Source organism: Neoarius graeffei, chromosome 13 (assembly GCF_027579695.1).
Source record: "Neoarius graeffei isolate fNeoGra1 chromosome 13, fNeoGra1.pri, whole genome shotgun sequence".
Lineage (NCBI taxonomy): Eukaryota > Metazoa > Chordata > Actinopteri > Siluriformes > Ariidae > Neoarius > Neoarius graeffei.
In genome coordinates, this window is record NC_083581.1 from 12,898,251 (window position 1) to 12,911,454 (window position 13,204).

Genomic DNA, 13,204 nt, shown 5'->3' on the forward strand with positions numbered 1-13,204 from the left:
TCTGTAGCTTACTGGAAGCCAGTGAAGGGACCTTAGAATTGGAGTAATGTGCTCTGTTCTTTTTGTTCGTGTGAGAACCCTCGCCGCTGCATTTTGAACCAGCTGAAGTCGTTTGATGGTCTTTTTTGGCAGGCCTGTGAAAAGGCCATTGCAATAATCAACCCTACTAGAGATGAAGGCATGTATTAGTTTTTCCAGATCATGTTTTGACATAAGTCCTCTTAGTTTGGAAATGTTTTTTAGGTGATAAAATGCCGTTTTAGTGATTGCTTTCATGTGACTGTCAAAGTTTAGCTCGCTGTCAATGAAAACACCAAGATTTTTAACCATTTCTTTAGTTTTAATCCCTTTTGTGTCAAGAATAGTGGTAATCCTGAGTCTTTCATCTTTTTTTCCAAATAGAATTATTTCTGTTTTATCTGTGTTCAGCTGAAGAAAATTTTGTGACATCCAGCTATTGATTTGATCGATACACTGGTAGAGACATTCAAGGGGGGCATAATCATTTGGTGATAGAGCAAAATAAATTTGGGTATCATCTGCATAGCAGTGATACAAAATTGAATTTTTATTGATAATTTGCCCAAGTGGGAGCATATAAAGGTTGAAAAGTAATGGTCCAAGAATCGACCCCTGGGGGACACCACAGGTCAAGGGCATTGACGTTGAGGAACAATTTCCCAGGGTAACAAAGAAGCTTCTATCTTTTAAGTATGATTTTAACCAATTGATAACTTTACCAGTCAATCCAACCCAGTGTTCAAGTCGATATAGCAGTATGTTGTGATCAACAGTATCAAAAGCTGCACTGAGGTCCAGTAATACCAGGACCGATGTTTTGCCTGCATCAGTATTAAGACGTATGTCATTTATAACTTTAATCAGCGCTGTTTCAGTGCTATGATTGGCACGAAATCCTGACTGAAAATTATCAAAACGGCTGTTTGATATCAAGAAGGCAGTTAATTGATTGAAGACAATTTTTTCCAGGATTTTCCCGATAAATGGTAGATTTGATATTGGCCTGTAATTATTTAACACTGAAGGATCCAGATTATTTTTTTTAAGAAGGGGCTTTACAACAGCTTTTTTTAGGGACACAGGAACAACACCAGTCTCCAAGGATGTATTTATAATTTGAAGCACATCTGTAATTATAAGATGAAGAACAGACTTAAAAAAGTTGGCAGAATGTCCAGTTCAGATGTTGAAGAACTGAGATTTTGTACAGTTTTGTACAGTTAACACAGGGTTAAAATTATACATACAGGGTCAAAAATTTGCATACGCTCACTTAGATTATTAATTCAGAGGTGCTGAAACTTCCAAAATGTATTTTATCTTGCCAAGGCCAAGGTCGCCTAACTTCCTGTTAGTGATCATGATTGACTACAGCTGGTAGCTCCTCCGTGCCTTCATAGCCTTCATAAAAAGGGTTTGTTTACAGCACTCATTGGATTGACCAGCACATAATACAATGGGAAAGTCCAAGGAGCTCAGTGCAGATCTGAGAAAGAGGATTGCAGATGTACACAACTCCAGAATGTCTCCTGGAGCCATTTCTAAACAACTGCAAATTCCAAGATCAGTTCAAACAATTGTATGCAAGTTATTGTGAGGTGTAGTCACTTTGCCAAGCCACTTTGCTTTAAGAAAACCCAAACTGTCACCCTCAGCTGAAAGGAAATTGGTTTGGATGGTCAGGAATAACCCAGGACCCACCATGGCACAGCCCTGCCATGAACTGGAAGCTGATGGATCACTGTCTACAGTTCAGTGAGTTTTGCATCACCATGGATTAAGAGGCTGCTATCCAAGAAATAACTCTCTGCTCCAAAATTGACACCTTCAAGTTTAACTAAAGTTTGAAGCTGACCACACGGACAAAGAAAAAAGCCTTCTGGAGGATAGCTGTATGGTCAGATGAGACAAAGATTGAGTTGTTTGGCCACAATGACCACCATGTACAGAGGGACACTGTACCAACTGGTGGTGGTGGTAGGATCATCATGCTCTGGGGATGTTTTGCTGCCAGTGGAACTGGTTCATTGCACAAAGTGGATGAAATAATGAAGGAGGACTACCTCAGAATTCTTCAGCATAAACCATCAGAAACTTGAACACCACTTGGGACTTACAACAGGACAATGAACCCAAACACGCATCAGAGCTGGTTGTGGAGGATAAAGCAGGCTAATATTAAGCTTAAAACAAGTCCTGACTTCAACCCCATTGAAAATATATGGACCGTGCTTATAAGTAAAGTCCATGCCAAGAAAAAAAAATTAATTGAACTCTACCAATTCTACCATGAAGATTTGTGAAATATCCAACCAGATTTCTGCCAGAAGCTTGTTCATGGTAAACAAAAATGTTTGATCAAGGTGAATCATGCGAAGAGACATTTTACCCAAATACTAGGTGTGCTGTATGTATATTTTTGACCCTGTATGTATAATTTTGACCCTGTATTGATTTCAGAAAACCCAAAGAAAATTAAAACTTATGCACCAAATTCTAGTTTTTTTTTTAATTAAAACTGTATGCTGTACATTCTGCCACAGAAAAATAGTAGTTCAAAGAAATTACTGAAAGCCCAAATATTGCCATGACATTCATATCCAAGATGACATTCATGTTACTGTATGTAAACTTCTGACCACAAATATACACACACACACACACACACACACACACACAAATGCAGTAGACTAAAAATGGCTTAAGAACAATGAAATTAAATGTTTCAACATTAAATAAAATACTATAAACAGCAGTAAACCATAATAAATGAAACAAAGTCAATATCTGGTGCGAGATGACCCTTTGCTATAAAAAAAAAAGTCATCTCAGGTACAATGAATGAAGGTTTGTTTTGTTTTCATACTGCACATTAATTAAATGAACTAATAAGCAAAATCTTTGGCTGAGGGTCCATGTACTTTTGGTTATTTTATTTTTGGGTCAGTATTACATATTTTAAAAAAATCAACAATGAATTGTTATTTGATTGCTGTTTCATTTTTATTATCATTAATACCAAAATTTCAAAGCTACTTGTGCTTGTAAATACAAAAATGAAATAATAAACTAAGTAAAACTGAAAAAGACTCTTTTTTTTTTTTAGGGACGTAAATCATTAGTCAAGACTAGACAATATGCCTATTTGGCTCTTAGCTAGCTTTAGGTGTGGCTAGCTGTGTTTTGAAATGATTCTGAAGACATGGTAAGATGCACATCGACCTCCATAACAATATCAGATGTTATATTACACAAAAGACTCTTACAGAAGTTTTGTCCTGAACATGGCTTAAATCGTTCAACTCTCCAGAACACGGCATGATTCACTTCCTGCAGCTGAGTCAATTCAGAATCGCTTTCTCACTGGAGTTCAGTCGAGAGATCACTCAGACACTCTTGGACCTCAGCGTGAACTTTTTGCTCTGTTCTCACCTGCCTAAAGAACTGCACCGAGGAAGAGAACACACCAGGGTTCCTTTCAAACACACTACACACTGTGTATTTTAAGAGTTGTAATGTTCGCTCCCATCCCCCACCCTAAAATATTCCAAAGAAGCCATGTTGCATGTTAGCAACAATTACAAGGAGACTGCTCGTGTCCTCCAGAAAAGGAGCACAATCTGATCTCGGGTAAAATTGGTTTCACCAGTGAGAATGAAGTTCCTTCTTTAACATTAACGCCTGGCCTGTGTCACGTCCTGATTTAGTGCCCTGAGCTTTTTCAGACTTTGAACACTTTATGGAAATAAAAAACAGCTGAATCATATTGTAAAATGAATTGAAAAATCACTCTCGAACTCACACTGTACCACTTTACACGTTGCCTGATTTGCATTGTCGTCTTGTTCAGGCGCAGTTTTAAGGGGTGGCAAAAGGTGGCGGTTGCCACTGTAAAAATATGTCTTGCCACCACAGTTGCCCCCTATTTTAAAAAGAATTATTTATTAAAACACATTTTTGAAATTCAATTATCTATCTACAGAGATACTAAGCCCTCATCTCATCTCTACCTACTAGGGTTGGGAAGATTCACCGATTTGCATCGGGGAATCGATGCGAACCATACGATGGTTGCATAGGTTGGCAAATGTCTGAATTGGTTAAAAATTCGAATGGGATTGAGATGCATCGCGACTAAAATATCTGCATCGATACGAACCGAATAATATCTATTATTTAACTTTTTAGAAACTGGCCTGTTTCTGGGTTGAGTTATCTATGCAGCTGTCATTGGCTGATTCAGCCCAACTCTCGTCTCACGCGAAGAGGTGGGCCAAGCAAACAGCAGAAGAACAGCGGTCAGATTTTGAGTCAGAGGCGACCAGTGAAACATGGAAGAATCTGAAGTAATACATTCACCGGTTGGCTTAAATCAATAGTTTGGAAAAGTTTCGGCTTTTACAAGCGAGGTGGAGAGCTGGACAAATCTACTGCGATATGCAAACTGTGCCGTGCGGCGATTAAATACACAGGGAGCACCACCAACTTAACTACTCACCTGAAGCGGCGACACGACTTGAATGTACCGTCGACTTCAGCTAGCAGTAGTGCTACTAATGCACCTGGTGAGCAAAGTAGTGGTAGGCCTATCCCACAGTTTTTTCAACCCCCACTGTCTAGTAATTCTGCTCGATTGAAAGCCATAACAGAAGCCATATCCTTCTTTATATGCAAAGACATGCTACCTTACAGCATAACCGGGAGCAAGGCTTTCAAATACCTCCTTGAAGTCATGGAGCCAAGATATAGCATACCTGACAGGAAGATTTTCACTGACAGGATAATTCCTGCTCTGTACGACAAAGTAAGGCAAGATGTAATCGCTTCAATGAGCCATGCACAGAGAGTAGCATTAACGGTTGATGGTTGGACTTCTTGTGCCACCGACTCTTACAGTATATCACCGTCACGGCACACTTTGTAGATGAAGAGTGGGACTTACAGTCGCATGTCCTGCAAACACGAGTGTTTAACCAATCTCACACTGGAGTTAATTTAGCAGCATTGCTACAGGATGTCCTCCACGAGTGGAACATCGCAGATAAAAATCCAGCATTAGTTACAGACAACGCCAAGAACATGCTGTTGGCCGGGGCTGGCGCACACATTAAATTTGGCTTCGCAAAAAGCATTGAAGATGGACAGGGTGTCTGAACTGTTAGTGAAGATTAGGAAAGTGGTTACATATTTCCACAAAAGCCCACAAGCAGCTGAAATTTTGCGGGACATACAGTCCCAGTTGCACCTGCCCAACCATAAGCTTATTCATGATGTTTCTACAAGATGGAATAGCTCCCTGGACATGCTAGAGCGGTACTGGGAGCAACAACCTGCCGTTTTGAACGCTATGCTTTCCAGGAGGATCAAGAGGGGAGAAGGCCTAGCTGCAGCCAATGTGACTGAGGATGACATGACTCTTATCCAAGAAATCATTAAGCTAATGTCCCCTCTGAAAGTGGCCACAACACTTCTAAGTGAAGAAAAAAGCCCCACCATTTCAATGATCGCCCCAATACAAGCAAAACTCCACAAACATTTCTCTGAAGTCAACAGCGACCTGCCAGTCATTGCAGATATGAAACAGCGCTTCAGAGAAGATTTTTTCGGCCGTTACTCGGAACTCGAAGAGCTGCTCCACAATGCATCTGCCCTTGACCCCCATTTTAAAGACCTGACTTTCTTTGATGATGTGGAGGCCAGAGACCTCATCTTCATGAAAATAACCACAGAGGTGGTGAAGATGAATGAAAAGGTAAAATATTTTTGTATTTATAGACTAACAACCTGTACCCCCCTCTCTCTTTCTTTCGCCTTCACTACTCCTCACCAGTACTGTCTCTTTCTTTCACTACCTCTCCCTCCCTCTCTAATTCACTACCTCTCTCTCACTCACTGTTTCTCTCTCTCTCTCTCTCTCTCTCTCTCTCTCTCTCTCAATACCACTATCTCACACACACACACACACACACACACACACACACACACACACACACCATTTCTTTAAACTTGTACGTGTAATGTTCAAATTGTGCCCTAATTTTTAGTTGAATGAAATCTAATGTTGTATGGATTATCAGGCAGGTGACAGTGGCAGAGTGAATGAGGGAGAGGTGACAGGAGGAAGTGACAGAAGCCCCATAAAGGAAGAGAGAGGTTAGTTTTGACTGTGCAAGGAGTAATAGACTGTTAATTTAACATACATGTGTAATCATTTTTAGACACTGTGTGTGTGTGTTTGTTGTGTTGACCGCTCTTATTTGTCAGCACTAATAATCTCATTTTATGTCTTCCATAGATGATGATGATGATGCCTCACCCGCTCCCAAAAAAACAGCATTGGACCAGCTCTTTGGAGAGTTCATCACTTCCAGACTTCCAACGAAGACCATACGGGAGCAAGCTAAGACTGAAATTATCAAATACAGAGAGAGAGATTGTCTAGATTCGGAGGACAATGTGTTGCAGTGGTGGGAAGGGCAGATAGACCTACCACTCCTTTCAGCTTTGGCTAAGAACTACTTGTCCATACCAGCAACTAGAGTATCTTCTGAGCGTGTCTTTAGCACTGCAGGGGATATTGTTACTGCCCAACGAAGTCTCCTACACCCTGATCATGTCAATCAGTTGATATTCCTTAAAAAAAACTTGAAAAAGAAACACCTTAATTAAATGTTTGAATCCAGGAGCTGTGTTACTGCCTTTTTACTTGCTTGAATCCAGGAGCCTTGTTACTGGTTTTCTAAAGTATTTTCAATCTTTTTGAGGAAGACAGAATATGTCAACGGGTTAATTTTTTGTTAATTTACTAGTTATTAAATCGGATGGGATCCACTATCCTAAAATCTCATGGCTTTTTTCTTTTTATTATTAGTAATTGTGTAATTCCTGTTTTTTTAAATAAAAGGCATAGCCAGTGGTAATGCTTTAAGTGCCAGTACTTGAGAAATACTATGTATTCCATGGTATAATTTTCTTCTGCATCGCATCACATCGTATCGAATCTCACTGCATCGCATTGTGTTAAAATGAAATCGTACAGTATCACACTGTATCGCAGTAGGTTGGAAAATCATATCGCATCTTATCATTGGTAATTTCATGAATCGTTAATGTATCGAATCGTTGGCAGTGCATCGAGATGCGTATCGTATCGTGTTGATGATGAAGATTCCCATCCCTACTACCTACCGTTATTTATGTTATTTCACACCCCACCCCACCCCCGGAATTTTGAAATGGTTTCACCCAGAAAGAGACGTTCTTCTGTTATGATTCTTCTGAATGCTCGACTTCTGATGAGGCAGCGTGCTGGACCAAAGAGGTTGGTCAAATTGTTTTTACCTGATAGAACACAGTCTTGTCCTTTCTATGTTAAATGCATTTTGGTACTCAATTATTCTTTTAGCCCAGCTATCTTTATTATCAATATTTTTTATATTGGTCGGTCAGCAACTACTGTAGACTAGCATGCTAGTCTTGCTCCGCTAGCATAGAAGCTTTAGTTAGCTATTCGGTTTAGTGATATACTTAATTTGTTTCTTTTAGTTTTACAGAAATCGAGGATGAACACATCTGTACAAGTTTGAAGTCTTCAGTAAAGATCCACAATCTAAACTGTTCACTATCTGTCTATTTTTTGATACATCGCAAGGGCAGAATAGAATTCATTGCTTGGGAATATACTTTCAGAAAAGATGGTTTAGATGGTTGAATCCGTTTTCCTTGATGGTACAATAGCTCAATACATATTTGACAAGATGACTTGATTGTGAGTCTTTCTTGATCGTAAGTAAAAATGATTTCTACGATTTGCATAAACTGCTGCATCGACAACCTATGCAACCCTCCTGGAACCGATACCCCTCCTTTGCGACCCTAAGGAAAAATCTCTGGAGCCGCCACTGGTCTTGTTGGAGGACGGCTTTGTATCATTAATGTTAGAAAGAAAGAAAGATGAAGTGACAGTAATATGATTCTACTGCAATATGAATTTTAAAGGAATTGAAATTCACCTCCTTTTTTTTTCCAGTAAACCCGAACCTGCAGCTTCCCATCCTGGAAAAACAGAGTTCCTGCCTCCAGAGAGCTTGTAGACTTCCTCGGTGGAGCAGAAAACACTTTCTTCAGTTTCGTCATGAGCTCTGGTTAAACAAAACAAGAGCAGATTTATTAGTTTATTTTAATATTTTTCCTATAGTATAGTATGTGTGTGTGTGTTGTACTTGTGCGCTCGTTCTCCTGAGGAGTGCTGAACTGCAGAGCTGTTTTGGGGCTTTTCAGTCTCACTGAACCCCACAGAGCCACGGCCTGAAGCTCCACAGCGTACGAATTGTTTACTGCAAGACCTTCCAGGTTCACTGAGCTCTTCACCTGAAACAAACACACACACACACACACACACACACACACACACACACACACACGGCAAGATTATGTGATGACCTAGTGAGTGTTATTAGCTGAAATGTAAACACACCACATCTCGTCTCATCTGTGCGTTTGTGCATGTGTGCAAGAAAATGTGCATCTGTTTGATTAAATGGACAAAATAAAGTGGCTTGTTTCTGCTCATGAAATCTCTCATCCACGCCGAGAACACCTTCGAGTAAAAGCAGGCATTACTGAAAACACATGCTTGTGTGTGTGTGTGTGTGTGTGTGTGTGTGTGTGTGTGTGTGTGTGTGTGTGTGTACGTATGTACTTTGGAAACTTGAAGCTAATTGGGTTGGAGTTGGTTATTGGCTCTGTGTGTGTATGTGTGTGTTTTGGCATTCCTGCAGCAGCGGGTTAGTGGAGTTACACTTGTTAACAGAAACACTTGGCGTCAAGGCGTTGCTAAAACATCTGCTTATCATTACACAAAATAAAATCTAGTGTTATGCTTTTCAACCAGTAGTACTATTTTGTTAGCTACTGGCTAGTGAGCTCACACACACACACACACACACACACACACACACACACACACACACACACTTGCCTGACTATCCTTGTGAGGACCTTCATGTTGGCATCTGTCTGTCTCGAGAGACAATAGAAACTGCGCTTTAAGTCAACTTTTGATACAGCTTCTACGATGACTGTGCAGACCGATCTTAGATTGGCAGGCCTTGCTACAGTTATCGCAAACAAACACAGATTCTTGACCAAGAGGAGCCAGGAGACACCCCTGCCTTCTGAGCTCTCTTCTTTCGTCTGAGCATTGGAAACGCTTCTCCTCGCCTCTCAAGACACCAGCTTTTACAACTACCCTCCAATTCCCACGCTCCACTACAACTGTCTCCCACGTCTTTGGGTCGATGTTGCAAGACAGCATGTCACGCTTGCAAATATCTTTGTATCTTAAGATGGGTCTGCCTGTAGGGCTAGAGCCAGACGCGAGTTCTTCATAAATATCCTTTGGGATATGGCCATCATCCATACACCTGACGTGTCCTAGCCACCTCAAACTTTGCTGAGAAAGAAGGGCAAACATGCTTGGGATGCCTGCACGAGCAAGCACAATCTTGTTTGGGACATGATCTTTCCAAGAGATGTCCAAAATGCGCCTGATGTTTCTTAGGTGGAAGGAGTTTAGTCTGCGTTCCTGGCGGGAGTACAGTGTCCAGGTTTCACTGCCATAGAGAAGCATGCTTAGCACACACGCCTGATGACTGCTAACTTGGTACTGGAGGTTAGTAGGCTGTTATCCCATACTTTCTTCGCCAGGAGCTCCCAGCCTGCCCGAGCTAGCGCGCTCGCTCCCAGCCTGCCCGAGCGCGCTAGCTCCCAGCCTGCCCGAGCTAGCGCACTCGCTCCCAGCCTGCCCGAGCTAGCGCACTAGCTCCCAGCCTGCCCGAGCTAGCGCGCTCGCTCCCAGCCTGCCCGAGCTAGCGCGCTCGCTCCCAGCCTGCCCGAGTGTGCTAGCTCAGTAAACTAGTAAATACAGTAAAGGAAAAACTTGAGACTGAAAGGTTTTAACAGTCATCCAAATGACTGAACGTAAACATTGCTACAGTAACATACTAGCTACTGTTGTTGACATTAGCTAGTGCTAACAGCTAGCTGCTAGTGCACTGCTACAACTACACTGACCCTAATAATACAGTTCTTGGTCATTGCCTGGTAACAGCAAATTTATAACGGGCCATGTCTCAACAGACTAAGAAGTTATTTCAATGACATTTAATAACATTTTGTTTATCCTGAGGACCGAAAGTAAATGAAAATGTGAACAAACCTTAGCTGTAATAAGACGGCGACCACCGGCTCCAGGGACGACCCGCTGATGTAGGCATGTTACCCAGCCTGGTTTTTAACGACATAGGTATACAGATCATGTGGGCCGAAATCAGGTAAAGACGAGGGCTTCGTGTACTTCCGTACGTCAGTGAACAATCCTGGTGGAAGCAGGTAAACGTCGTTCTCTAAGCCTGCTAACCTCAATTTTTGCAAATACCTCTCCCTCTGCTCGCCCTGTAAATGCCCTACGTCGCTGAATAGTGAAGGTGTTTTCTGCATCTCGCTCCTTTTTCTTTTATGTTTTTTCCCTGGTATTTCCCACACGCCTGACTGCAGGTCAGGAAGATCACCCGCGCTGCAGCGTTGCAAAGCCAGAAAAAGATAGCCTGGTAACGTGTACGGATCACGTACACCAGCATCATTGATTTTCTGGTGATATCGCTTCTTACTCACGTCATCTAGGCCGGATAAAATACTCGACAATGAGACTTCGTCATGATCAACATGTGTATCGCTACTGGTAGTCGCCATATTTGTGACCGTCAAAATGGCGCCGTCTACTTGTTGACATGGCAACGGTCACGTGGGTCGAAAACCTCTATACCCTCCTCGCATTCACGGAAGGCATGGCGAAGAAGGAGGGAGAAGAAGATTCCGAAAAGCGTTGTGGCAAGAACACAGCCCTGTTTGACATAAATATTATTGCAGTTAATTAATGCTGTGCCTGCACCTCAACCTAACCCTAACCTTAACTTCAGTAATGAAAAGGAAACTTTTTGGCTCTTTTATTTTTTTTTATAATTTTTGTTTAAAAAACACAACAACAGTAATTTCCTTGTGGGGACCATCCAAATGTCCCCACAAGGTCAAAATTGTCAGAATTTACTCTCCTTGTGGGGACATCTGGTCCTCAGTAGTATACACACACACACACACACACACACACACACACACACACACACACACACACACATATACCGGACATCACAGGTAGGGTCTTTCATGTTCTTGTTTAATACTGTTTACACTGATCATCACTGAGATGAAGAAAATGAGAACAGGAAACTATGACCATATTTGGAATGTGGGAGCCCAAAAGGGCCAGACAGTGTGGAGAGTATGTCAGGGCAATCATGACAAACTCAAAAGCAGAGTGGGTGTGACTCCTTCTGCATTCTTGAATGCAGTTTATTAAAAGAGTCACATGTCATACTTTATTTTTTAATCAATTGGTAGTTACATGTAATGTCTGCAAAATAAGTTCTCACATTCAAGCATATATAAACACTCATTCCCTCACCAGCCTCTCTTTTTTTGTCTCTTTGGTGAAAAAAATGCAGCTTAGTTACTATGACATTATTGAGAAACTGCAAAGAAGAGTAAACTCATCCAGCTTTACCTCTGACACTGGAGACTCTTCCCATAAATATTAATCAACATCATCTTACAGAAAACGTTACCATATCATATCAGGTAAGGACAGTTTACCCCATTGATTATCCTTCTCCTCTTCTTTGTGGAAGGAATCATGGTTTTGCCAGTGGTGTTCCAGCTCCAGGAGATTTTAAAATGATGGACGGGGACGTCCAGGTCTTTGGGAAGCGTCCAGTCCAGACGTGCTGTCACTGAACCACTGCCATCCGTCGCTATGTTGGACACCTTCAGTCCAGATGGGCGCGGAGGAGGAGACGGATCTGAGACAGATAAAAAGAGTTTCAAGCTGAAATTAATACTGAAACACTCATGGCTTCAGTTCAGCAACGCATGGCTTTCAGATTTCGGATGTCAGGAGTCGGAATTGTACAGAAGAAGTGATTGGGATGATCATAGGGTTCTATTACTTGTTCGCTACATTAGCCTTATACTGTCGCTACAGGAGCAAACTGAAGAAGCAACATGTGCTGAATTATAATAATATACAATAATACAGCGGTATGTTTATTTTAAGACAGGGTATGCTGTTATAGGAGAAGAATTAATGAGTGACTGTTCCCACCCCGGGGCGGCACGGTGGTGTAGTGGTTAGCGCTGTCGCCTCACAGCAAGAAGGTCCTGGGTTCGAGCCCCGGGGCCGGCGAGGGCCTTTCTGTGTGGAGTTTGCATGTTCTCCCCGTGTCCGCGTGGGTTTCCTCCGGGTGCTCCGGTTTCCCCCACAGTCCAAAGACATGCAGGTTAGGTTAACTGGTGACTCTAAATTGACTGTAGGTGTGAATGTGAGTGTGAATGGTTGTCTGTGTCTATGTGTCAGCCCTGTGATGACCTGGCGACTTGTCCAGGGTGTACCCCGCCTTTCGCCCATAGTCAGCTGGGATAGGCTCCAGCTTGCCTGCGACCCTGTAGAAGGATAAAGCGGCTAGAGATAATGAGAATGAGAGATGAATGTTCCCACCCCAAAGTTGATTCATTTCCAATAACATCCCAAAGAATTTTATTCCTCTTATACCACCCCATCGGTCCATGGTGATTATGATTACACGTGTTTCTTTGTTAAATAACAACATGATTATCTGCTTGTTGTTATTAACCTTAGATCAAGCAGAGCATCTGTCACCTGTTACTGTAGAAACAATAACACACAGATGTGATTTCTATCAGAGCCACTGTTATAGAAAACAAGCCAACACCTTCTGACCAATGAGAATCCAGAACTGAACAGCGCTGTGATGGAAAATAACATCATGTTAAAGTTTTCACAGATTGAGTATGTTTTTGGTTTATGCACCACTCGTGACTGAACTGTTCCTTTAATGCCAATCAAGATGCAGAACACGAACTCCGTGTCAGAGACATGACGTAAACTCAGACACACACACAGCATGCTTGAACAATCAGCCAGTTTTGGAGATCCTTGGAGTTTTTATTTGTACTCCCATCTGAAAATAATTGGTGTTCGCTAGCAGGCTAACCTTAGTAGCACAAGATAAATAAATGGCAAAAGATGACAAATTTAATTTATATGAAT

At 41.7% G+C, this 13,204-nt stretch overlaps 1 protein-coding gene across 1 annotated transcript in view; it reads right to left on the reverse strand.

The window, feature by feature from the left end:
* LOC132896439 (anosmin-1) overlaps nucleotides 1-13,204 on the reverse strand; it is a 69,442-nt gene that overhangs the window by 16,441 nt on the left and 39,797 nt on the right. Inside the window, exons 7-9 of the mRNA XM_060937263.1 lie at nucleotides 11,731-11,936; nucleotides 8,244-8,391; nucleotides 8,034-8,162 (exon numbers count right to left, since the gene is read on the reverse strand). Coding sequence (XP_060793246.1) covers nucleotides 8,034-8,162; nucleotides 8,244-8,391; nucleotides 11,731-11,936 — 483 coding nt within the window. The remainder of the gene's footprint in view (nucleotides 1-8,033; nucleotides 8,163-8,243; nucleotides 8,392-11,730; nucleotides 11,937-13,204) is intronic.